A 26,858-nucleotide genomic window follows, 5' to 3' on the forward strand; every position below is an offset into this window, starting at 1 on the left:
GGGCCCGACAGCCGTGTCGTTGGCCGCAATCGATGTCGTTTATCTTCTGATTTGTTGCCAAACGAGGCAAAACAAATCACTTGCTTGAGCGGAGCGATCCAACAACTAAATTCCAGAGGTCCTGTCGCAAGGAGCTGCAGCCCTTCAAGGGATTTTTCCGCAACTCCAGCTCGATTTTGCCGCTTTTCCCCCGCACCAACTGCTGTTGCGAATGAATTGTAGCCATTTTTCAGGCATCTTTGGCAGACTCGTGACGTCCGACGTTTCGCAGGCGAGGACAAAAGCGGAGAAAGCCGGAAAAAAGCTGGGAATTTGTGACGCCTCCGCCTCGTGTTAACAATGGCAGTGTTCCACGCCCCCACAAAAGGTACAAATGTCGCCGAAATTTATTAGGTTGCATTAACCGACACAAGGACTCGCCGGAATACACACCATATATTAATATAAAAGCTCGTATATGTGTTCCGCAGCAATTGTTTTGTCTTTCTGGCTCCGGCTAAAGTGCACATTTGTTGCCTTCTTTATTTCTGGCCCCGAAGTTAATCAGGATTTGTGACTCATCCGCGTACGCACTGATAAATTAATTTGTGCTTCTTTGCTTCCTTGACATTTTATTGAAATTTGCATAAACATAATTTCCGAAAGGACGTCCGTAAATCCTTGGGCCAAACAAACGAAAGCCAAACACTATGGACTGTAAGTTGGGTAAACACATGCAGTACATTAAGTTGGGATTTATTGTTTATGGCAGCCGAGGAGGTTAAGGGGCTCAACAATTCAATGGACACGAACATCGATGGGCCAAAGTCAAAGTTTCTGAAGAAATATTTACTGAAAAGTTGCCTGAAAAGTTGAGGGAACCCCTGAGCAGTTAAGGCCTTGTCCTTGGCTTGAAATTGCCCTAATTGAAAGAGCTTTGTCCTGGGCCGACTCATGTGTGTATCCTCCGCAGTCAGCGCATCATAAGGCTGTCATAATATGCATTTTAAATTAAGTATGCACACGCGGCGTATGCGCAATATGACGAACAGCAGCCGCCGCAAATTTCCTTGCCAGTCTGTTTTCTCTACTTTTTTTTTTGTGGAGAGAAATTTCCACTTGCCCTTTGTTTCTGGCCAAGTTTATGTTATACAATTTTCGTTTCCATTTCCCATTTTGGCATTTCTCCGCCCAGAGCTCGTAAATCTTTGAAGAGGCGGCGGGTAAAAATGGAAAATTGCCCATTTTGTGTTGTTGGGTCATAAAATGGCAAACAGATCAATATAACATTTATTTATATTTTCGCCCGAATGGCCATAAAAGTGTTGCGCCATTCAAATGATCGCTGTATTGGCGTGTTCTAATTAATAAGAGTGTCTGTGGGTGGGAAAAATCTAGTCAATGGGAAACACTTCAAAGGCTGCCCCGGGGATTTATGGGCTGCAGCAGGCCGGAAGTGTCACTTGGTAACTCCAGCAAACCTCCCTGACTCTTTCCTCGGCCAGCCTGTATTTATGTAGCGATAAAATTAAATTTATTTTAACGCCAGCCAAAGGTGTGCGCACATAGTCAAACACTATCGCCAACTTGGTAGCAAGTTCGCTTCGAAAACTATCCCTTCTTGGCCAGGAAATCGCTGGAATCGCTAGCAGAAAGGCCGGGAAAAGCACCTGCGATAAAAGTTTCTGCGCCATTTTCCACTTTCTTTATGTAGATGTGTGTGTTAGTGTGCGAGTGTGTTTGTGTACCAATGTCTGGGTATTTGTTGCCTGCTTTTTTGGGCATACGCACGAGTCTGGTGCTCCGGCAGTCGCTAACTGTAATGCAGCCCATAAACCAGGCGGCAAATGCAATGATATTGCCAATGGTCGTGGCCGTGGTCGTGTTTAATCTGCCAGCCGGAGTTAATATGCCTGCCGCAATGCAGTGGCAGACTGGCTGGAAAAGGGGGTTCGGGTTTTCCCCATTTTCTTGCCAGTCGGCAGAAAATTTTGCTTAGCCACAAACTGTTTCCGAAAATTGATGCAAATGTTGGCATCACATCCGATCTGAATTCAATAAATTCACTAAGGAAACTAGTGCTGCGAACAATATTGAATTGGCCTTTAAATATATCTCATTAGCCTACTTAAATTCAATCAGAAGTTGACTTAAGAACTCCTTGTTTTATTGCGTATTGCATGCTATAATTTTTTTTAAATATAGAGTACATATATTAAGAACTATTAATATTAAACCAACTCAAATGAAAAAGAAATACTCCTATAAGCTTCTTGTTTAAAAGGCTTGAAATAAAATTGCATGATTACATTTTTGTAGAACTACAAGTGTGCTTTCCTATTAGAAAAAAACCAATAAACTGTTTAGCAAAAAAAGTGTAAAAAAAGCTATTTAAAAACGCAAAAATCAATTAACAAATTGCACTTTTTGCTTATGGCACACATTTTATTTTTAATCATTACCATAATGACATTTTATTGATAATTGAAAGAGTTTTTTAAGACGAGTCTCTATATTTTAAGAATATTGCATTTAATCCAATAATTTTATTAGCCATTTAACATTTTCTTTGATCCATAAATTAATTTGTATGAAAAACTCGACAAAAACAATTAATTGCATTAACGTTTCATAAGCTTAGCTCTTTCATTACAAAGCCCACAATGTTTTCTCCTTCTCTCGCATAACAGCTAATTAAATCCAGCACTATGCCATTATTGAACAAGATGACATATCCAAAGCGCATTCAACTTCAGCCACGTGTGTAAACAAAACCCCAATTATTTACTACCATAACCAAACTTTGATTAGCTATCGCTGAAACCCCCCGTTTATGATTAATGCCACCCGAAATTGTGTTAATTAAAACTCCTCAGTTCGCTGTGGGGAGTGAGCATATTGATTTTCGCTGTTTCGATTGATGGGTGCCACTGTATATGATTTTATGGTCTCGGGTTATGGCTATGGATATATGCAGATCGATAAGCTGATAAACGATCCAATCAGAGCACCTTATAAATAGGAGTGTATGGTGCGGCCGCCTCGTAAACGGATCGCAAATGTCGGCCAAGAAGTGTGAGGCGGCGCCCCAGGATCCGATTGCCACGCCTCAAAAGGCCACCTTCCTTCGTTTGGGCCACAAGAACCACTCCCAGTGGAATGCCCTCGGATCGGCCTCCTTCATCCTGATCTCTGGGGGCATGAGTTTGGCCTGGGGAGCCGGATTCGCCGTCCACTCCGTCCATCGGGAGCAACTTCTGCTCACCGTTCACATGCAGATTGCCTGGTATGTCACTGCCATCCTGGGAGCACTTTTTGGGGCATTCTACACCCATCGACTGCCACAGCAACCCATCTATGTGAGTAGATCGGAGATCCCTGCCGAAAAAGAATATCTATGGTGAACAGAAAATAACAGTTGACATCCTAAATACCAAGAAGAAGTAAAATAAGTACGAAGTGTTTAATAAAAAATTAAACTGAATTGAATATATAATGTTGAACTTTTAATATAAAATATTGTGGTAGCCACAAAAACTAATTAATACTTTTTCTTAAATTTAATTTAATTAGTATTTAAAAATACTAAAGATCCTATCAAAACGCGCTAAAACTGACTTACCTGACAATATACAAAATATGAACAGCAATATCTTTTCAATTCCAGATTTTTGCCTCCTGCCTTGTTATAACCACGGGAATACTATTTCTGGCTTGGCCGGAGTGTCCTGGAGCCATTATAGCCGCCCGATATCTGGACGGACTGGCCAATGGTCTGGTTTTTGTGCCCGCCTTGAGTACCGTGGGCGAGATTGGGGTGAACGAGATCCGAGGACTTTTGGCATCCACTGTGGAGCAGCTCAGCTCTAATACTGGCATCCTGATGCAGTTACTCTACACGGCCGTGTGGCAGGCGGACTGGAACGTGGTCATTGTGGCGGATCAGGTGCACGGAGTGCTATCCATAACCTATGGGGTGATAGCCCTGGCCTTGTCATCGACCCTTTGTGTGGAGTCACCTGTGCACCTGCTGATGCGATCCAATGAGCAAAGGGCGGTGGTTGCCCTGAGGCACCTGCAGAGACCCTATATGGTGACCAGTGAAACGCTCCTGAGACTGGATGAACATAAGCTGTATGTGGCTGCCTATCGAGAGATGTGTTTGGGGACGAGTCTAAGGAAAGGATTTCCATCGGTTATTAAGCTCCTGGCCCTCCGTTTGCTGGGCATCCTTTGCCTGAACTTCATCATCTGCTGTGCTCTCTATGAGACCGCCAGTCAGCTGGTGAGCAGCTTCCCCGCCTGGCCCTATGTGGTTTTTGGAGTCCTGCGGTTTAGCGGATGCTTCTTTGTGGTGCTCCTGATGGACACCACGGGTCGCAAGAAACCCACTCTCTTCGGAACCTTCTCCACGGGGGCCTTTGCCATCGCATTTGCCAATTTATTCGGAAGAACAACCCACATGATCACCGCTCTGGTGATGCTCTTCAGTTTGCAATTCTTCGCGGGAGTGGGTCAATGTGCCTCGGCGGTTTACCTCACGGAGGCCTTTCCTCTGGGAATAAAACCACACTTGGTTGCGGTGGTCTACATAATGGAACTGATCACACGACTGCTCCTCTGCAGCTTTGCACCATCGATCGCTGGGATTGCGAACTACTTTCATGTTCTGGGAGGACTTTCCATGGTGTTCTTCCTTCTGGGAATCTTCTGTCTGCCAGAAACTAGACTCGTTACTTTGGTAGAAGCGCAGATTAAATTCTCCAAGTGGTTCAACAAGGACTTCTAAGAATTTCGGAACGTGGGTAATAAAAGTTTATTATGTGCACGATAAGAATGTTTAATGGGTCAATACCTCGTTGTTTTTGTCTACAAATAATTTAGCGAAAAATAAAGGGGGATCCCCCTATTTAAGCAGTGAGAAATAGTAAATACGTAAACAGTAAAAGTAATGACAGCAAAAATACCATACCAAAATATTACATTTAATATTACATAAGTAATAAATAATGATAAAATATTTAATTACTTTTAATTATTTAAAATTTTTAGTTATAAGAGAAATAAACGGTGGCAATGTTTAATAGATAGCTTCCAAGGTTATAATCAAACTGTCCGATAACTAGCAAAACCAAGACCATAAACTAATCTAATACTTGCTATAAAGCAACCCCACACTAACTATTTCCACAACAGGTTAGTCAATCAGACTTGAATTGGTGAGGGAGTTGGTTGCAAATACCATGAGTCGAATGAACCACAACAAGCCAAAATGGGACGAAAGCCACAGTGCCAGGAAAGGAAACAAATTAAAGCCAAACACATGGGAATCAGGTCGGTGATGGTCCGTACAGTAATGCAAAATAGTCTTATCTAGCCTGATCGAAACAGCGGTATTCCTGGAATATTTCATTGATGGTATGTGAAAATCATCTAATCGGAAAATCGATTTAACCATTTACAGGTGGCATAGGAAACCTAACCACAAAATACAATTACTTAGCTTTGTGCCTGGTTGGAGTTATCGGAACTGCGTTTGACTTTTTCATCAGAAACAAGAAAGCCAAGAAGCAAATCCTGGTATGCAGTATTTAAGCTAAACTTGAATAACTTTTTGCTATACCAAAAATGCATTCTTTACAGAAATTTTGTTCTCTTCTGGTTGCGATTGGAAATCTTTTGATGGTGTGCTTTCAAGCCACTGGCGGTCGAAACCGAAAATATATGCGGAGATCAAATAAACATAAGTGAAAACCTTGTGGAGATTGAATAAAAGCAATTAGAAACAAACAAAAATTAACTGGTATAAATGGTTGATGATGATGATTTAATCAACTTATAAAACTTATTAATGATTATTATAAATCTAATTAAATTTAATGACACACCTCAATTAGGGAAACATACTGACAAAAATAATTCATATAGTTCTGAGAATTGAACGGAACCAAAAAAGTATCATTATCAGCAATTAAATGGTTCAGTTTCGGTGTTGTACTTATCAAAGCTGCTAAAAAAATAAGAACTAATAAAATATTTAGGCATGCAATTAAAGAAGTAAATTGTTTACAGAATTCCAAAAAACGAAGTAATTAAAATTCATAGTATAGGGGTTCAAAAGCCTTTCGTAGAATCGATAATTGCTATTTCTCAAAACAGAGTTCCAACCTTAATAATGCATTTATTATGCATTTCCTGGAATCGTTATATGGCTCTTTCTTTGAATGTGTGATTCAGATTTTATGGTGGACTTTGGCGCAGATGATCAGTCATAGCAACAGAAAAAGCCGGGGAAGAACAAAATTCCGGCACACTTATTCCTTTAAAACGCCAACACATGAACCTAGAGCAATGCCAAACCAAAATCGCTGTGATCTGAAGAGGGTTGTATACCATATAGCAACAAATAATATTCACATTGCCATAAAAGTTATTATCGGGCACTCATGTACGAACCATTTACTGTAATCGGTGACGCCCCCCAGTGATAAGGGTTGTCCCCGCTTTCCATTATCAATTGGCCAAGGCTATATCTCGTAGACATATAAATATCATTTGGCCAGCTGCCGTATTAGCCAGTTTCGAATCGACCTCAAGCGCAGCAGGTTGTCTTCTTGCGGAGTGAAATATAGTAAGATCGGCAATGCAGAACGACAAATTTGCACCACCACCGTTGGCCATGCAAAACGACAAGTACCCACCGCCAATGGGTTTTGTCTCGGCACCACCACAGCAAGGATATCCACCACAGGGACATCCCCAGCCAGGATACCCGCAGCCAGGATATCCGAGTTATACCACACCTGCAGACACATATGGAGGTCCTCCTCCACCACCACCACAACCACCGAGGGATCCACCCACCCGAGTGGATCCACCACGCGAAGGATGTTTTCAGCGCAACCAGAAGAACAAACCACAACCCAATGCTGTGGGCTCAGGTGAGTTCTGCTTTCGGATCCACTAAGTTAGTCACCTGCTAAAGAGTTGTCAGGAGAGATAATCTTATCTACTGGCCGCAAAAATATGAACTATTCCTGGAACCAAAGAAGATTAGCAACAGTGACGCAATTTATTCCATATTAAGCTGAAATAAAAAAAATAAACTTAAGATAAAATAGATTCAATTCAAAAACAAAATGTAATAACAATGAGCGGTGATAAATTTTGTTTTCTACTTTGTGATATTAATGCGATCTTAAAAATCTTTAAACCTTATACTTCCGAAATTTGTAACTCTTTCGATTCCATCTCTTTACTTATTGTAAACTATACTTCGCATCGACTTTCAGCTGGTCTCATCTTCATGTCAGGAGGCATGAACATAGCGTGGTCTGTTGGCTTCCGAGGAAGCATCTATTACTCGGCCACCCAGCACAATTTCGTGGCCTGGTTCATTGGAGCCATTATTGGGGCGGTGGCTAGCTGCTTGCTCGCCAACAAGGTGGCCAAAAAATATGTTTTGGTAAGCCATAAAAACACCTTATTGTTCTTAATCCCTTCACTAAAAGCGTACATCATTTCTAGCAATTTTCCTCGGTTCTGGTGGCCATCGGTGGATTGGTGATCGCCTGCACCCACAATAATGGCCCTGGAACTGTGGCCGCCTGCTATTTGGATGGCATAGCCAACGGATTGATATTTGCCCCTTTCATGGCCCTCGCTGGAGAGATCTCGGTGGCCTATAAGAGGGGCGTGATCACATCCACTTTGGAGCAAGTAAGCTTTGGCGTCGGCATCTTTCTGCAGATCATATATACCAGTAGCTGGTCGGCTTCCGTATACTACAATGATTTTTCGGCCGAGAATATGAAGGGAGTGCTGAGCACAATCTGTGGCTTATTGGCTCTTATTATGGGCTCACTTATGATCATCGAATCGCCAGTTCTGATGCTGGCCAATAACGATGAGCAGGGAGCCATTGATGCACTTCGTCGACTGCAAAAACCCTCCGTTCTGACCGAAGAAACCTACGATCTGCTGGCGGAGCACAAGCGGTACTTGGCCTTCAATAAGGACATGTCAAAGAGTCAGAGCATTTCCCAGGCCCTTTCCACCTTTGCCCGACTCGCTTTCCTGCGAGTCCTGAATGCAATGAGCATTTCCAGGTTTGTGATCTTAACTTTGGCCGTATCCATCTACGGCTCGTATGGATTTTCGAGTGCCAACTCCTGGTTCATAGGATTCGCCATGTGCCGATGGATGGGAACCGTCATCCCGTCCTTCTGCACGGACTGCTTGGGCCGCAAGAAGACCACTTGTTTTGGCCTCCTTGTGAGCTGTGGAATGTCCTTCGCCCTGGGTTCCCAGTACGATTTGTACACCTACCTGAGAGGAGTGACCGCCTTGCTGATGGTCTTTGAGTTCTTTGCGGGAATGGCCTCCTCGGCCACCTCATCGTATCTCTCGGAGGCATATCCCCTGGGGGTTAAGCAGCACTTCATCGCCCTAACCTTCATTACCGAAATGTTCGTCTTCCTTATCATCAATGTATGCACCTTCAATGTGCTGCAGGCATACACCTACTTCTATATAATGGGTGCGATGTATCTGGTGGGTTTCATTCTTGCAGTCGTTTCCTTGCCGGAAACGAAGCTGATGACCCTGCGAGGTGCCCAGGAACAGTTCAGCAGATTCCTCAACACACGGTTCTAATGTATACTTTTGTATTATAAAGTTTTAAATATATTTAGCTCGAGTTTATTTCATAAAAAAACCAATTTCAATGGTCAATACATGTTATACTAGTGGGGAAATCCCAACGGGGAAGCACACTATCATAAATCAGCAATTGCCTTATCTATCTTTAATTTCAAACTCTTTTGGAGAAAGTCTATACCTACACTTCAATATTTTTCAAGAGCAGGTTCTTCAATTAAGATCACAAGATAACTACATACTTCACTACCAATTATAATAAAATTATTCAACAACTTAAATGTACTAACAGTTTTCGCGCTTCCACATATTTCAAGTTAAATAATTAAGTTTTACAACAGTCATAAATAAGGTAACTATCTCAATAATACCGTTTGATAATGCGATGAAATATCTACACAGTTATTTGCTGGGAAGGCCCATACAAACAAGATTATGTTATCATTTTATATAAAGGATTAGAAATAAAACCTATAAAAATGGGGAAGCACCCCCATATACTAAACAATTTTAAAAGCAATATAATCTGTGGAAGGTATATTTAAGGGGTCAATTTCACGAACAAGTTTTGATAAGAATCCCTGGCATTATCGCTTCCCATTTGCAGCTTATCAATAACGTGCCGATAAGCCTAAGTCCCACACAATTATCATTTCGGTCCCATGCCAATTGGCTAAAAACAATTGGCATGAGCATTCCGTCAACCAGTTCCCAATAGGAAATTGGCAAGGACGGTTGCACAAAAACGATAAGAACCCAACGAAATGAGGAACGATAAATTTGCACAGCCACCGCCAATAGGCTTTCCATCTGCACCACCACAGCAAGGATTTTCACAGCCGGGATATATTCAGCCAGGATATCCCCACCCAGGATATAATCAGCCAGGACATTTCTGGAGTCCCCCTCCACAACAGTCAGGATTTTCGGGATATCCGCCACCACCGCAACATGGTTATCCCCCACAGTTCTACGGTGCACCACCTGGCTATGGAGCATCACAAGTGCCACCACCTCCTCATATACCCCAGCAAACCACCACGGTGGTGGTAAATGGTGGATGGTACAGTCGGAATCAGAAGAACAAGCCACAATCAAATGCTGTTGGCGCAGGTGAGTCATAGTTCAAGGTACAGGGAAATTTATACAACTGGACTCTTAACATTTCACCATTTCTAGCGGGTCTTATTTTTGTCTCTGGAGGAATGAACATTGCGTGGAGCATAGGATTCCATGGAAACCTCTACTATAAAACCACCGATCATAATTATGCAGCCTGGTTTATAGGTGGCATTATAGGAGCCGTTCTCAGCTGTTTTTTAACCAACAAAATAGCCAAGAAGTATGTCCTGGTAAGTAACCAATAAAGCAGAAGCCTCTATGAAAGCTAATCCAAGCATTTCAACAGATCTTCAGTTCGATACTGGTGATGATTGGTGGCATTGTGATCGCCAGTACCAGGAATAATGGTAATGCCACGTTGGCGGCTTCCTATCTGGATGGAATAGCCAATGGATTAGTGTTTGCTCCCTTTATGGCCTTGGCTGGCGAGGTTTCAGTTTCCTATATGAGGGGTCTGGTCGCAGCCAGCGTTGAACAGATGTGTTTCGGCCTCGGAATCTTCCTGCAGATCATCTACACCACAACGTGGAGCTACTCTTCGTATCAATCGTATAACTCCTTCTCTGCTGAGAATATGAAGGGTGTTCTGAGCATTATCTATGGCCTTTTGGCTTTGGTTATAGGCTCCCTGCTTTGCATTGAATCTCCGGTAATAATGCTGGCCAAAAATAACGACGAACAGGGAGCCATCGATGCCCTTCGGCGACTGCAGAGGCCCTATACCTTGACCAACGAGACCTACGAACAGCTGGCGGAGCACAAGAAGTACTTGGCCCAGAACAATGACCTTTCGATGGGTCAGACTATAGGACAAGCTGTGCCCACCTTCTTTAAACTGGTATTCCTGCGTGGTCTGAATGCCTTGAGTATTTCCAACTTTGTTCGCATCACCCTGATATATTCGTTTGGATTCCATGGACATGGATCGGGATATTTGGGCTGGTACATTGGATTCGGCGTCTGCCGGTGGATGGGCAACTTTATAGCCACCTTCTGCATGGAATCAATGGGTCGCAAGAAGCCCACCGTCCTGGGGCTCATTGTTTGCAGTGCCCTGGCCTTTGTGATTGCCGCCCAGTATAACATATTCCTTTATGATACCGGAAATGTCATCATGCTGCTTGTCTTCCAACTCTTCGCCGGAATAGCCTTTACGGCCACTTCGCCATACCTTTCGGAGGCCTATCCCCTGAAGGTCAAGCAGCACTTCATCGCCTTCACCTTCATCGGCGAGATGCTGGTCTTCATAGGGTTAACCATAATATCATGGAGCCATTCTGCTGGAGCTAATTACTTTTATGTCATGGGAGGACTCTACTTGTTCGGATTCGTCTTCGTGGCTCTCTGCTTGCCAGAGACAAGAAGGAAAACTCTTAGAAACGCTCAGGATATGTTCAGTACATTCTTCAGCAAGGGTTTCTAGTATGCCATGTACTATATGTGTCACAAAAAAGATAATAAATATTTATAGCTAACCAAGCACTCTGGGTTTCGTATTTCCCAATCGTATTTCAGCTATTGATAACCTATATGGACTGTCAACAAAACAATCGTCATTAAAGTGTTGGACACTGTAAAAGAAATTCGTTTATTTTTGGTAATTAACTGAAAGAGAGTTTAACAAACTAAAAGAGAATGTGGAAAAGGTGAAGGTTGGCCAAAGCAGTTTTACCTGGTAAGGTACACAAACAAATCCCACAAAACACATGCTCGTCTCCCAGACATTCGTATGCTAACAAATCGTGATAGGGAAAATCGGGCTCTAAGAGATAGCGAAAACCGAAATATCTAAGCACCCACTTATCAATCAATACCCGATAAGATTAGTTCACCGCCGATAGATAAACCTGTTCAACAAGTTCGGCTACAAGAACCGAAAAACGCCGACGTGTAGTCTTCTCCGCGAGTTCGACCACAAAGGGTCCAATGCAGACCCATCGACCATCCCCGGATGACGGCTTCCATGTCGTTCCCATTCACAGTGACTCGGATCACCAGACTCACAGTGACTCGGATCTCCACATCCACAGCAACTCGGATCATCAGCGGGAACTGATCCTTATAAATGCCCAGACAAGTCCCTGTTGCAATCGGGATCTACGCAATCAGCCGCAGGCAAATGCAGTTGGAGCTGGTAAGAAACCTTTGGGATAAAAACACCAGAAATAAGGCAATATTATAATTCTTTGACTATTTGTAAAGATGGATAATACGTTTAGTCACAGAAGTCTTTATCTGTTGGAACTCCCACGCACATCATTAAAAATACACAGTCTTCGCTAGAAATAGATTTCTGTGGCACTCCCTATTATGTATACGATTATTCTTTAATGGTCATAATAAAGTTTGTCGTAAATATCTATTTTTAAATTTACAAAAGTTCTCTTTTATAACGATAAAAGCTATTTGGAAACAATAAATCATTACCTATCTGTAATAATCGCTATCTAACTATGTCGGAGGTGTAAACGCGTCACATAATTTTGGATATGTGGAATTCCCAGTCAGAAATGATTCATTTCATGTGTCAGTTATATTTATGAGGTAAAATTTGATATCATCAGAACGAAAACTGATATATAAATGTCAAAAAAAAATGTTATTTATGAGCACAGTATTTGAAATGCAGATATTTTAAATGATTAGAGCCTATAAGTAGTCTTTTACATTTTAACACGCCCACAAATTACTCAGTATTCAGTAGGTAATAGCAAAATGTTTTTTATTGTTCCTTTATTGACAAAATGTTTTTTTTATTGTTCCTTTATTGACTTTCAATAAAATATTACTTTCTGCCATTTCTTTGTTTTTCATATTTACGTTTTAAATTCATTTGTACCCAATGGAGCTAAATATAATACAAGAGTTTAAGATGTCACGCAAGGTGTCAACACAAATCTTATCTATAAAAGGAGCCAAATTTTTTTTTTTAAAGATAACGACATTTGTATACTGCACTTAAGATTTGTTAAAATTACAAAATAATTGTATTTCCTATATAGCTGCCCTAATCTTTCTGTCCGGTGGAATTCACATTGCCTGGAGCATTGGTTTTGACAGTGTGTTTGCAGAACTGGAAGTTACTAACCATGTTAGGATCTGCTGGTTTATAGCAGCCATCCTTGGGGCCCTGCTGGGAGGATTTTTCAGTAGATGGTTTCCCTATAAAGTACTGATGGTGAGAAAAAAAACTACATATATCTTTATACCTATATAATAAGAAAACCTTTTAAACTGTCTTCCAGGAATTCTGTTCCCTTCTCACTATAACTGGAGGCATAGTGATGGCTGTGAACGGATTGGATCTCGATGCCCTGCTGGCTGGGAGGTATTTGAATGGATTGGCCAATGGTCTGGCCATAGCCCCCACTTTGGCCATGGCTGGTGAGCTGTCGGTCTTCTACAAGAGGGGCACCACCACATCGGCGGCGGAACAGTGGCCTGTAATGATCGGGTTCTTTGTGCAGATAGTGTGCAGCAAAGGTTGGGACACTCAGAGTGACTTTACGGAGGAGCAGTTCCAGGGAGTGATTAGTGCAGTACTGGGAGCCATAGCACTGATCCTGGCCTTCCTGCTGTCCATCGAATCTCCGGTGGATCTGCTGGAACAGGGTGATGAACAAGGTGCCATCGATGCTCTGAGCAGGCTGCAAATACCCCGAGCTGTGACTGCTGAGACCTACGATCAGGTGAGGGATCATCGAACCTATTTGGAGCACCATAGGTCCTTGGGATGGCGCCACGCCCTCCCCGCCCTAGTTCGACTGACTGTGCTGAGGTGTCTATATGCTCTCAGCCTAAGTATGCTGGTGGCCTTCACATTGGCCTGGACAGGTACAGCGGTTTATGGGGATAGTTCGGGACCCTATGTGCTCTTCGGCTTCCTGCGCCTCATGGGCAGCTTCTTGAGTGCCTTCGCCCTGGACTCGCTGGGCAGGAAAATCCCCCTGCTCCTGGGACTCGTAATCTCGGGGGGTTTGAGCTTTGCACTGGCCAGCAGATTCACTGGCAGCTCACTGCTGACCCTCTCGGACAGTCGAATGGCCCTGTGGCTCCTGCTCGTCTACCAACTCTTTGCTGGCTTGGCCTTTGCCCCCAGCTCATCGTATCTCTCGGAGGCCTTTCCTCGTCGCCTCAAAAGGCCCTGCATTGCCGTGCCCTACATCATGGAGATGATGGTCCAGCTGCTCATCTGCCAAGTGGATCTCAGTGCGATCGGCAGTGACAGCAGCTATGTGGCCCTCTATTTCTTCAGCCTTGGATGTCTACTTCTGGCAGGATTCCTCTTCTGCGTTTGGTATATGCCGGAAACGAAGGACACCACTCTCCTGCAGGCGCAATTCAAGTTCCAGGAATTCGTCATCCCAGCCTGAAAGTAGGCAGCTCGAAAACAAGACTAGCCAACCCGTAGATATAGCTAATATATAAATCTGACATCTATATAATAAACCATGCGTGTTACTTATCGCTGCTAAAGTGACTGTTCAGATTTTATTATTCGAGTATTTGCTGCACTCTTTTGTGCCGATCACCATGAAGAGCTAATGGTTATTGGATTCAGGGGAACACCAGGGTATACAACTGTTAGATAAGACCGGCGCTCAAAGAGGTTTATTTTCAAACGGCAATTAAGTCGGTTCCCATACATCTGCGATAAGATTTATACCTCATTTAGGTTTGCTGGACTTTATATACATAGATTACTAAAAATATTTTAAAATGAGAACTGGTTTTTGGCTTATTTTGAGTTTTACAAGTAGCTATTTGAAATATAAACTTTAGAAAAAATTTAAAAATATATATCTTTTTTGTTAAATATTTGTGGACTATTTGGTACCTTTTTGAGTTTTCAACTGATTGTATGTAGCTTAAAATAAGTTTATGTGGTTTCATAATTTTTTGTTCATGGCTCATATATTTTTTTACTCACGGTCTAGTCTTAACCCATTATAGCTGAACTATTTAGCGCATCACTAGCAAATATACTTTTATTTTGAACGTCAATCGACTTTACAGTGTATTGTGTCCACTGTGAGTCGATGAGCACATATGACTTTTTACCTTCATATATATTCAAATTTAATTAATTTATTTATATCCACTAATCAGGCTGATAAGTTTTCTGCCCACCCTTATCTTATCGGCGTGTTGGCCATTTCGAGGCACTCGCTCAATAACCGCTCGATGCTCCTCCATTTATCAAATGGCGTCTGAACAGTCGGCTAACTTGATTCGCGGCGTTCGCATGTGTGAAATTCACTAAATAGCCAAATATCGGTGACACAAAGTGAAAAAATAATGACAAAATCAAGTAGACAAACAAGACAGCGGTGGTTCCAATGAAAAAGTGCCAAGTAAACAATCAACAAATCAACTGGACAAATAATTGAAAGCGGAAACGTCGCAACAATTGTGAAACCCATTGATTTTCCGTTACGCAGTGTTATTGAGTGATTGAATCCAAAATGCCAATGTTACCAACGATTGAGGAAGAGGCCAAGTTGTCCTGGCTTCGCCTCATGTGGAAATATCGCCTTCAATTCCAGTCCATGGCCTCCGGTAATAAAAAGCTAAGAAAAAGTAGAGAATATCCTGTAGTTACCTTCTATATATACTCAACAGCTTCTATTGTTTTCGTGGGCTGTGGAATGCGTTTGGCCTGGTCAATTTTCGACACGCCCGCCGGAAAGTTCCTCAACAACAATAATACCCACAACCTGATGATGAGCTGGTTTATTGGAGCTGCTTTGGGAGCCCTATTGGCCGCTCTTTTTGTGCAGCGTGTCACCAAGAACGTGGCATATGTAAGTAGCTTTATAACTCCAGATTTATTATTTTATTATATCCTATCCTACTGTGGGGAGCACCGCAAAACTAGCTTTGCCCTTTTTCATGCCCCCATAATTGATTCTGCAGCCATTAGCACTTAACCATTAGGCGGCTTATCAAGCCAATAAACTGATAAGGCGATCGAGTTCAACCTGCATTGGCCATTAAGTGGCGATAGGAAACTAGGCGGTAAGCGAGGGCTGATCGATCGATTGCTGGGATTTCCCAAGTGGAAATTATATTACATACAAAAGTAATTATTTGAAATTATTTGCAAAAAAAATCGTTTGGGTGATAAGCTTGAAAGATCATGTACTCGGTATAATCTTTTATAAATCTTACGTAGCTTAATACCCAACTTTAAGTGTTATAGCTCATATGATGCCGGCTTTATTATATCTGACTAGATATATTTAAAAATGCCATGATGATATGTTAAGTAGTGTGGAGGTTGCCATGGCTTTTTGAAATAAGACAAACAACTAGATAGTGTCATAAGGCCTTAATTGTGTTCTCTTGCTTAAAACAAATCAAAAGGTTTCTTAAATTTTAAAGATATGTATTAGCCTTACAATTTTCGTTACAATTTTGTTTTAATTTTACAGACCTCCAGTGGCTTCCTGATGATCATGGCTGGCATTCTGAATATGGTTCTTCCCCAGCATTTTCTGGCCGCCTGCTATAGTAGCGTGAGTGTGGGCGCAGCCTATGGATTGACCCAGGTTCAGGCCCTGGTCACGGGATCCGAGGTGGCCCACAAGTCCATTCGAGGGATGCTCCTCAGTTGTGAGAAGATATTCCTGTGGCTGGGAGTCTGTGTGCAGGTGTTTTACACTCGAGTTTGGCGCAATATGAGACCACTGGATACGCATGGTTACGAAATGCACATTGATCAGTTGCATGGGATAGCCATCGCTGGATTGGGATTGGGAGCTGTTATCCTGGCACTAGCTCATCGACTGGAGTCACCACTTCTGCTGTTGCATCAGGAAAGGGATATGGCCGTGGGTGATACCCTAAAAGCCCTACATGGACAATCTACCACAGAGTTGGTGAGATTGCGTGAGGACTGCCGACAACTGCATAGCGCTCGAGATTGGGAGAGATTTGTGGAGGAGCCGGAAGAATTGGTGGCAGGCTGGAGAGTCTGGGCGAGAAGACTCCTGCCCTTTTTCAAGGTCCTGCTACTGAGATGCTTTGCCACACTGGCCGTTTCCTTGAGCTACAATCGAGCCTTTGTGGTGGTCAGTTGGCATGGCCTGGAATGCGATATGAGTTGCATGTACTGGCTGGGATTCGCCGGTCTTATAGGCAGTATTTTGGGAGCCTTTATAGTAGACTGGCAGGGTCGCAGGAAGTTCTGTTCCTTATCGCTTTTCCTGTCCGGCATTGTGATTGTAATGGTGGGCGGAGTCTTCGAGCATCTGGAGTCCCTCAAGAGATCCTTCTACGACATAAACCTCCTGGCCATTGCCCTGCTTATGCTTTTATTCGAGGTTATAGTGGCAGGAGGCGTGGCAGTTCCCGCCCTAATATACACAGCCGAGGCCTTTAGTATCGCCCACAAGGCCAGATGTCTAGCTGGGATCCTAATCCTGGAGCAACTGCTTCAATTGGGCCTTCTTTTGGCCACCTTCGAGCACTACATCACCGTTTCGGTGTTCTTCTTCACGATCGGTGGTCTTAGCTTTATAGTTGGTCTAATTGTGTTTATGTTTATGCCAGAAACCAGGCAACTCACACTCTACGAGTGCCTGCTCAAGTTCAAGAAAGTTCCTTAAGGCCTCGCCGTATCTCTAAGTGCCAAGTATCTGTTATCTGTAGCTATCTGTTATCTATTTTTACGTACTCTACTCTACTTGCTATATATTCTATTCGCGTGCATATCATTATCTGTTAAATACCTATTCCTACGATTTCGCTTTGTCAATCTGGCAGCCTCATAATATAAGTTTTTATTTAAGCAAAATATCCTTATACCGTTAGCTGTTAATTCTAATAAAATTATGGTAAATTAGTTTTGGCAATTTCAAAGTTAAAGCTCAATGATCTGTAGAGTTGGCTTAAAACAGATTAAGTATTTTAATTAATAAAAATTATTACTTACCCTAAATCAATTTTTTTTAATAAATCAAGGTAATTAAATTTTTCTTTTTTCGTAAGAGCCCACATTTTTGAATCAAGGCGCCCTGAGTTCAGTACTTTTTCGGTCTGGCAGCACAGAGACCTTTAATTTGCTGGACGCAACGCTTTAGGTTTTAAGTGAAGAAACAAAAGTTTTGAGAACTTTAATATCTGGTTTGAATCTTTACCAGGGCTAAAATATGGTTTGCTGTCGAGCTAAAGCTCTTACCTTCTTCAAACCGTTTTTCCAAGCTTTTCTACCATAATTCCAGAGAACTGTTACCACTATTCGCTTTCCAGAGCTTTTCCTGGAGCCATGCTGAAAATAACCATTTCGCGGTCTATGTAAACAAAGAGTTTTTTACGATTATGCTACCCTTGCCGGCTAGTGAAAGCTCCTTAGCTCATTCATAAAGGCTCCTACTACTCCGCCAAACCCTTCTTTTTGCATCCTGGCACTTTCCCGAATTTAATGCTGATTTTAGAGCGGAAAAAGGACGAAAAAAGAGAGCGAAATCGAGTTGATTAATATGGCGTGTGATGAATATGCATTATATGGTTACCAAAAAGCCGAAAGGGAACTGCGAACCAGCTCCCCAGCTGGCCATCTAATGATGTGGAAAATTCGCTCGACTCTTGTTTTCTTTTTTGGTTGAAGATACCAGATACTTTTACTACTTATCGATATGCAATTTTTGTGTTCCACATTCCGCTTAGCCAGACAAAAGCACTTCGGGATGCCATTGCCCCAGAAGTGGTTGCTTTGCCATTCTGTATCCTCATCCTCTGTATTTTGTTTGCCACATTATGTTTGGAGATGGGCTTGTTTGATCATGTGGATGGGCGTGTGGCCAGGATGCTGCGGTTGCTTTGTTACTCAATTGCATCTGGCCGCAATTAGCAATTCTGGCCAACACTTGTCAGCCATTCAATAACATGCGGTTAACAGCCAAACTGGAGGCTCTGGCCCAATTGAATCCAGTTTAAAGTTATTTAATTTTTAATTGAGTTAATTAGCGGCAGTACAATTTCTTTGTTTATGCGGCAGCAGCAACAAGAGCAAAAAAAAAGTCAGAATAACAAGCAGGGATACAGAGGGAAAAATTAAGGTATACAAATCATTTAGGTTTTTTGGAAAAATGATTTTTAAAAATATTGTTTTTTTATAATATTATTAATATATTCTTACAATTTTGTTTCCGAATAGAGATTTAGTGCTCTTTAGTTCTTTAAAATTATATGTATAGTCTAATGATATTTACTAATAAGTTTACTGATGGAACTATTATACAATAATAATTCAGCAACATATCTTATGAATATGTATAGGTATGTAAGTACTTTTATGTTATAGCTTTATTCCATGATTTTTTCGTCAAAGAAAATTTTATTTTTAAACATTAAAAAATCCTACTTTACATGTAGATTTTATTTATTTTTCAGCAGGAAAGCTATTATTTGGTATATTTTTTAAAACTTCAAGGTTCGCTTTTTTAAAAGTGCACTGCGAAACAAATTCCTTGCGAGTAGTAATGGATAGTTATAAACTCAACATAATTTAGGGTGTTTCGCTGCGTATTTCAGCTCAAACAAAGTCTTACTATTTACTGCTGAGCTGGACATTTTCGACGCGTAAACCTTTTCCATCCCAAATAGCTCCCTTTATGTCTTAAAATTTTCAGCTGTAAACTGTGGCAGTCTTTTCAGGGCAAACAGAATAAACTATGTCAGCCAGAGAAACGCTCAAAGTCGAGAACTGCAAGCGAAGAAAAAACCATGGAAAAATGTTGGGAAAAGCAGCAAAGCAAGGAAGAACATGGCTAAATCTTCACCAGAAGTACGGCTCATATGAGCTGCTGCTGCTGAATTGCAGGTCCCTTTGGAGCGGGCTTAATACATTGTCCCTGGTTGCCCTTGTTTCAATTAACTGAAATTGAAAACGACAATCGTAAACATTAACAGCAATGGGATTCCCCGCTGAGCAGCGGGAAAACAACAATCGCAATGCAAATCGCTTTGGTGCAGCAAAGAGAAAACACGCTGACGGCCAGAAGTCAAGGAAAAGCACTTTCCACATTTCCACTTTCCCGCAAGCCAAAGGAAAAACAGGTTAAGAAATGCTGGGACGGCAGGCAGGCGAAATGTTTGCCGGCATCGTAAATGAAAAAAGCAAACAAACGTAAAATTTTATTTGTGCGCAATTTTCTATAAATTTTCATCGATTGCCATTGGGATATTGGCGACATTTGCGTTTGGCATTTTGCAGCGTCCTTCAGCCAGCGTTTATATATGTATATATATATGTATATTGGTGGGATCCTGGTGGCTCCTTGAGCAGCCATAACTTTAGCTGCACTTGGAATTATGTTTTGCCGCCAACGCCGCACACGAAATTGAAAAGTACGTATAGTATATGGATTACAAGTTTCCAATCAACAGCGAATGAAGTTTCCATAATGGCAAATAAATTATGTTCTGCTCGCCGCAGGAAAAGGAGATGGTGGGTAAGAAGAAGACAGAGGAAAATGAAGCGGAAACGGAAACCCGGTAAGCAGCCATTGCTGGCATCAAATTAATGTCTCAGCACGCCGCAAAATGGCCGACGTGGCGAAATTTATGACGCCGAAAGACAACTCTAAAGTGGCCAAGTGTCCCGATGGCCAAGTGGTTTGGCCACCCACTCCCCGGCGGCGTGACAATAAAACGGAGTCAAATGGCCATAAAAACGAGGGCTGCCACTGACGGACCCAAAATCCAAAAACCACAAAGAAAATGGTCATACATAAGCATATAAAAGCGAAATAATAAATAAGAACGTAAATTCCTTAGGAGGGAAAAAGGGTTTGACGATCATAAACATACAAAGTGCGGTGCCAAGCTTCTCCAATCAATTGGCCGCAGGCACTTCGAAAATCGAGAGATCAAAATTTTCGGGAAATTTCAAAAGTTGACAAATTAATTGGAAATTAAAACGAGCCACTGACACACGCATCTTCTGAGGCGTTTGTATCTGGCCTGTCAGAAAGTAAATTGACACGTTTTCATTTCATTTGTTGCCGGTCTGGAGTTTTGGCCTTTGAGTTCTGGCTTGGCAGTTGCCGAAAATAAACGCCGCCCTGCTAAAACTTTTCCCTAACAAGCCTATATAAAGTTTTGCTCGCCTTTCCGGCTGGAACTTTTCCTTTAAATTGCCGAGCAGGCGAGCAGGCTGCCCCGAAAAAAAAGTTGATCAAAAATTAAAGAAGAGACCGGACTGCCTTGCAGATTGACTACTGCGCCACAGAGAGCGCATTAAATTTAATTAGCTCACATAAATCCCGCTTCGAGGTCCTGGCTTTGCGATCCCGGATTCACAGGGCCCAGGAATCACTCGACTTGACATTTTTAATGCCAGCTGAGGGGGGTGGAAAAGCGGGTTGGGCAGATGAAGTCGCCGGGTTTTTCCTTCTTTTTCCAGGGCTTTCATGACTTATGCAAGTTTTGACGACAGGTGCACGCGTCTGCAACTCTGCTATTTGTGTGTGCCTTCGTGTTAAATCAACTGTCGCTTCCTCTTGGCAAAGTTGGTCCTGCGAGGACAGGACATTCAGGAGCAGAGCCAGTGGAATTCAAGTTATGATAGCTGCATGCGTTTCAACAATTTACTTAACAGCTAACTGAAAGCTGAAAGTGTCGCAGGGGAAAATAAATCGGAGAAGCGTGAGAAAGTGCGGCAAATGGAGCAAGAAGTTGGGTAGTTGAAGTGGGAAAATAATAAAAATGCATATTACATTGAGACATTTTATTACCTAAGATGTACAGTCCTCAATGAGAGCCACAGTATGCAGCATTATCAACAGATCTCACTATAATATGGATGGCCTTTAAAGCTCGTTAACTTTGGCGGCTTCATCAGTTTTTTCCCTCAATTTAATATTGAAATTTAAGCTTGGATCGCGTTTGTTTTGTTTTCCCAGCGCGTCTGCGACTGTTGCTAATTAAATTCTCCTTTTTGCCCACATTATTAACGCAACCAATGGAGCAGTGGCGGTTGTCTCTTTTGTTGTTTGTTGGCCAGTGTCATTTATGCCATGCAATTAACGCCATTAAAAATCGGAGAGCGCTAATTAAGTGCGGCATGTATTTATGCATTTTGCATGAGTGACTTGTGCATTATTTATGGCTGATTTTTCATCATTTTTGTTTACCAGTTGTGCTTGCGGTCGAATGGATCGATTCAATCGGAGCCCTTTTCAGAGCGCCTTTGGAAATCATTCCTTCTACAGGAGGGGATTGCGGCGGGAGTACACGAAACAATTCACTTCCGTTTTGTTCGGCAAAGTTCCGTTGCCAAGCCCCCTGCCACGCCCCCAATCCCAATACCCCGCGGAACGAGGTTGCGGAAGTCCTGATAATGTCTGCCACCCGGCCATTGACAACCGCTGCAAATGCAACCTGCAACCTGCCTCAAAACAGTTCGCTGTAATAGTACACGGGAAAAATTAAAATAAAGTTGATAGGCTAAGAATTGCATCTTAAAGTGCTGTACCTGTTTTACTTCTTAAAAAACATACTTAATTATATTCAAAAATAATATAGTTTATTTTATTAATACTCAAGTTTACATAAGATTCCATTTTATGATTTACATACATAGGATCAACATAACACAAAACCTAAAAACTACCGTTATAAAACAAAAATTTTATAATAAATAACCTAGGTTTCTTGTAATTAACTAAGTAAATATTTTTTAACATACACACTTTATGATATTTTTACTAGTGTTTGATTTACCTAGGTTATATATTGATTCAACATAAAATCAACTTAAATATTAACATTTTGAAATATAATTATTAGAAAGAATAACTTAGAATATATTATAATTATTATATATGTTAAACCTTCTTCCCACCTTTTTTTATGAACGAAAACTATATTTCAGATTTTTAACTGAATTAATATTAATTCTCGCAGTGCATCGGCAACAGCTCCGTGTCTTCTCACCGTTATTTGACTTAACTGACAGCGGAAACGTCGCTTCCAGTGGGGTTCCCCCAGCTCGCTTCTTCCTACTACTTCTCCTTCCCCCCTCGCTTTTCTCAGTGTATTTCTACGCTGTTTACAAAATAAGCGAAAGCTGTGCCAATAAGCCTCAACGTCGCCTGCACTTAATTTATTTGCAACAAAGGGTGAAGAAACTTTTACGCAAGTGCAACTTTGCTTTACGTCCTTTTTTCCGCATCCACCGCCGTTCTCACTTCTTTTGGGCCATTTGTCTCCTTTTTTCCGTTTTTTTTTGGTTGCATCCACATCAGTTGGCTTGTTTTCGACACAGACACCACCATATATATTCATACATACGTATGTCATGGCTTACAGACGCGAATTTGGCGACCGCAAACACGAGAACAGGATATGGGGTGAACCGAATGGGGGGGGCGAGGAGGAAGTGGCAGGAGTCCTCCACAGGATCTGACAGATTTTTACGCGTTATAGCTGCAAAATGAAGGCATTTGCATATCAGCGGCTCCATCAGAGCGGCACACTTGAAAAACATCAATGATTTTCGAATCGTCGCCACCTGTTGTGAATGCCCCATTTTTGGCAACCTTTCGGAGGGGGATTCATTCCGATTCCCGTAGGCTGTGTTTGCCCAACCATTTGGCGAAGGAAATGTAATCAAATGAAATGTGTCACCAGCACTCGCACTCACTTTCAGATTCAGATGCAGACAAACGCTCAAAGAGACTGGCAAAAAGCCTGGTCTAATTTTGCATAGAAATCATCAGCAACAAATAATCAAATGCAAATATGTATTCAGGAATCAATTTGAGTGCAATCAGTGTGGGCCAAAGAGATATATAGTATGTATGTATATTTCTGGATGAGCAAAGCCCATTGGTGTGGTTGCCCAAGGAAAGTTTGCCATTTTCTTCTGTACTGCAATAAAGAAAGGGGAAATTTTAAAAGCCTGCTGGTAAAAGTTGTATTTTAAAGTATTTCTTCTTTCAAGTGACAGAAAACTTTTAGAGACTTGTTATAGAAGTGATAAACGAGAGATTATAAAGCGTGCTTTGGTTCCATCACATTATAACTTAATAATTTAAGAAAGTTTTAATTATCCAGTAAGCCTCTGTAATGTGTTAAGTAGCTAAGTAGTAGTTAGGATCCCCTGATTTTAGTGGCTAACAGATTACTAAGTTATTGATGCGGTTGCCCTAGTTAGGTTCGTATTCCCCCCCCTCAAAAAGCCAATCTATTTCGATCTCACAACATTTATCTGACCGACTTGTCACTGACTTCTGCTGGCAAATAGGAAGCTCAGTAGGGCAGCTCGAAATTAGCACCTAAAATGTCCTTAAGTGAATTGAATGAAACTGATTTATGGTCGCACTCAATGCAAATGTGCGGACCCAAGGGGCTATCTGTTCGTCTCTGGGCCAGTATCTCTATCCAGCCATCTATCTAGCCAGTTAGTTGTTTGTTTATGCAGCCTACAAATACACAAATTCGATGGCGATGGCTGAAAGGGGGCTTGAAAGGCAGGGGGGTCTGCCTAAGCAGGCGTGTGAAAATCGACCATTAGCCATGCCATATATTCTCCGCCCAGCTATGATATAACTTCCAGTCCAGGCCCGCACATCTGGGGCGGTGTGTGCGATAATTGGTGTAAATGCCACATGGCTGAATCGGGGGCAACATAGCTGCGACTTGGATTCCGATTCGGAATCGGAATCGGAATCGAAATCGCAGTCGGGTGTTTAATATGCAGCTGCATAACTTATGGCGCTGCCAGCCATTAATTTGAGTCTGTTTATACGCGTGTGCTGTGTGTCGTTTCCAGGGGAATGGTGCAGAAATCGTTGCATAGCCACAGGCGCACGTGCGTGACCCACCTCGCCACATATATATTTTATTTTAATTTGTCCGACAAACGAAAGTTGGCTGCCTTCATCTTCAACGTCATCACGATCGCTTCATTTGCCTCATTCAATCTGGCACACGTTTCGCTGTCCGAGTTATATATGCGAATAATATATCTATATATATATGTGGAGAGCGGGACGAAAAATCACAATGGCCGAAACAATATGCAAACAATTTTTACCGTTACATGACCGAAATACACAAAATATCTTCGGTCGAAAGAGCGACAAACGGACAGACGCACTTATGGTCACGTGCGATTATAAGTATGTTCAAAATGTATATCTATCTGCATTGGAAAAAATCTCAGACATTAATGATAACAAATATGTAGGATAATAAATAATATATATAAAATAATATTAAACATTATAAATTATATTTCTAACATTGTTTACCATATAAGCTAATTTTAGTATTTTATAACTTTAATGATTTTGGATACAAGATAATTGATAATTATGAATAACAAATTGATATTGTTCTCAAAAATAAATATATGCCAATTTATAAATATTGTTTTCAATCCAGATCTATTAATTTATGTATTAATCTATTTAGCTGATTTATAACCAATGGTAATTAAATAGTTTTTTCATTAAAACCTATAATAAATAAATAACCCACCCAATATGATATGTATTTTTCCCAGTATAAGTCCCTGGGATATGTAAAAATGGCATCTGACCAGAAGGAGACAAAAAGGACTCCAGCAGGCGCTAAAGGAGCAAAAACCAGGCGAAGAAAATTGCTGGGGATAAAAAAAAGGATCCAAAAAGGTCGTGGCATGGCACTTTTCCAATATGCCAATATATACAAGCCAAAGTACAGTGGGTCATCGGTACAAAAAATTAGAAGAAAGTCCTGCCCCCAAGCTGCAACTTTGACTTTACTTACCAGTCTTCACTGCATGTCCTTCACAGGACAATAACAGATTTGCTTTAATTTTAAAATTGTTTCACTGCCAAAATCCTCGTGGTCAGCAGACTAAAAGAAAGGACCGTGAGATTGGCGAAAATTAAAAAATAGGAAACTGTTTTGCATTTTAATTAGTTTGTCATTGTGGGCAAGTTTTTTTCTATTTTTTTGGCAACAAACGCGTATAGTGTCCTCGCTTTTGCCCCGGTTTTAACCCTTTTTATTGGCCATGTCTCGTGAGTTGATCGACGGTTTTCCTTTCCCGGGCAAAGCAGGAGTAAGCCCAAACTGGAAGTTGTCCGTCATCCTGATGTTGGTCGTGACACCAATAAGTGCCATGTGTGCGGGAGTCCTGGAGTGTGAGTGTGAGTGGGATAGTGTGTGTGTGTTTAGGTGGCCCGCCTTTGTTGGCCTGATTGATGATGTCCTTGGGAAATGGCCAAACAATGCGAAATCCATAAGTTGACAAGACAATTATTTTGCAGCCCGCTGCGAGCTCCTCTGCTCAAATCAGACGGGATTCAGCCATTTCGATTCAAATTGAGACTTTATCTTGGAGTGGTCACGATTGGCTTCCTTTGAATAATAGAGATAGAATGGAATTATAGAAATATAATGAAAATTATTGGGGTGCAACATACTGAGCATTGAGTATGATTTTCCAAAGAGCTATTAATTAAACCCATCAGGGTTTCTATTTATTAGAACTAGCTGTAATGCAGTTCCACTTATAGAACTTATCTATAGGGGCTTAAAGAAGTAATAATTCTGTGGTATTCTATTTAATAATCACATTTTAATTACTACAAGTGGTTAATGGGCTTTACCCCTCCACCACGGATTATTAAGATACATTTTTAAATGCTTTTAGAAATCAGCTTTTAAACAAATAAACACAAAACGGATTACATCGAGCAAATAAGCAATGTAAGTCCCTTGTCTACATTCTCAATTTGAATTTGTTAAGGAGTTGTCTTCAATTTGAAAGTTTCAAAGCAACATGTACATGTAAAGAAGGCGCCATCTGGCGATATTTCAAAGCAACATGCTGGTTCTTAAGTCATCCGTGTAGGTGGCTGCGAAAAATTTGTTCCATTATTGCATTCCGAAATACTCTTAGGAAATACATCTTAGGCAGTTTAATGTTTATAATATTTAATATTAATTAATGTTTCTGTCATCGATGAATTTTTAATAACAGTCCTGCTGCTGTTTTAATTATTTTTTAATTGAGTAAGCTTGGAAACTGAAGCTGTTGCTTTGTTTTTATATTCTAGACATTCGAATACGTTGATGCAGTTCAACTTTATTACCCA

The 26,858-nt window shown here is 41.4% G+C and overlaps 6 protein-coding genes across 6 annotated transcripts; all 6 read left to right on the plus strand.

Annotated features, from left to right (window-relative positions):
- The first annotated feature begins 3,038 nt into the window (after positions 1 to 3,038).
- LOC119554636 lies at positions 3,039 to 4,768 on the plus strand. The gene is made up of 2 exons (XM_037865633.1): positions 3,039 to 3,338; positions 3,647 to 4,768. The coding sequence occupies exons 1-2, from the start codon at positions 3,039 to 3,041 to the stop codon at positions 4,766 to 4,768; spliced, it is 1,422 nt and encodes a 473-aa protein (XP_037721561.1).
- A 444-nt stretch (positions 4,769 to 5,212) lies between these two features.
- Positions 5,213 to 5,763, plus strand: LOC119555421. The gene is made up of 3 exons (XM_037866785.1): positions 5,213 to 5,313; positions 5,444 to 5,559; positions 5,623 to 5,763. The coding sequence occupies exons 1-3, from the start codon at positions 5,223 to 5,225 to the stop codon at positions 5,728 to 5,730; spliced, it is 315 nt and encodes a 104-aa protein (XP_037722713.1). The 5' UTR covers positions 5,213 to 5,222; the 3' UTR covers positions 5,731 to 5,763.
- An 806-nt stretch (positions 5,764 to 6,569) lies between these two features.
- Positions 6,570 to 9,203, plus strand: LOC119553170. The gene is made up of 3 exons (XM_037863406.1): positions 6,570 to 6,920; positions 7,272 to 7,444; positions 7,507 to 9,203. Exons 1-3 carry the CDS (start codon positions 6,623 to 6,625, stop codon positions 8,632 to 8,634), a joined length of 1,599 nt encoding a protein of 532 aa, XP_037719334.1. The 5' UTR covers positions 6,570 to 6,622; the 3' UTR covers positions 8,635 to 9,203.
- Positions 9,204 to 9,317: 114 nt separating this feature from the next.
- Positions 9,318 to 11,219, plus strand: LOC119553169 (galactose-proton symporter). Its single transcript, XM_037863405.1, has 3 exons — positions 9,318 to 9,750; positions 9,817 to 9,989; positions 10,046 to 11,219. The coding sequence occupies exons 1-3, from the start codon at positions 9,402 to 9,404 to the stop codon at positions 11,180 to 11,182; spliced, it is 1,659 nt and encodes a 552-aa protein (XP_037719333.1). The 5' UTR covers positions 9,318 to 9,401; the 3' UTR covers positions 11,183 to 11,219.
- A 45-nt stretch (positions 11,220 to 11,264) lies between these two features.
- LOC119553691 lies at positions 11,265 to 14,235 on the plus strand. The gene is made up of 3 exons (XM_037864246.1): positions 11,265 to 11,893; positions 12,762 to 12,937; positions 13,005 to 14,235. The coding sequence occupies exons 1-3, from the start codon at positions 11,686 to 11,688 to the stop codon at positions 14,130 to 14,132; spliced, it is 1,512 nt and encodes a 503-aa protein (XP_037720174.1). The 5' UTR covers positions 11,265 to 11,685; the 3' UTR covers positions 14,133 to 14,235.
- Positions 14,236 to 14,992: 757 nt separating this feature from the next.
- Positions 14,993 to 17,622, plus strand: LOC119553716. The gene is made up of 3 exons (XM_037864297.1): positions 14,993 to 15,318; positions 15,382 to 15,563; positions 16,194 to 17,622. Exons 1-3 carry the CDS (start codon positions 15,225 to 15,227, stop codon positions 17,367 to 17,369), a joined length of 1,452 nt encoding a protein of 483 aa, XP_037720225.1. The 5' UTR covers positions 14,993 to 15,224; the 3' UTR covers positions 17,370 to 17,622.
- Positions 17,623 to 26,858: the final 9,236 nt, after the last annotated feature.

Source organism: Drosophila subpulchrella, chromosome 3L (genome assembly GCF_014743375.2).
Source record: "Drosophila subpulchrella strain 33 F10 #4 breed RU33 chromosome 3L, RU_Dsub_v1.1 Primary Assembly, whole genome shotgun sequence".
Lineage (NCBI taxonomy): Eukaryota > Metazoa > Arthropoda > Insecta > Diptera > Drosophilidae > Drosophila > Drosophila subpulchrella.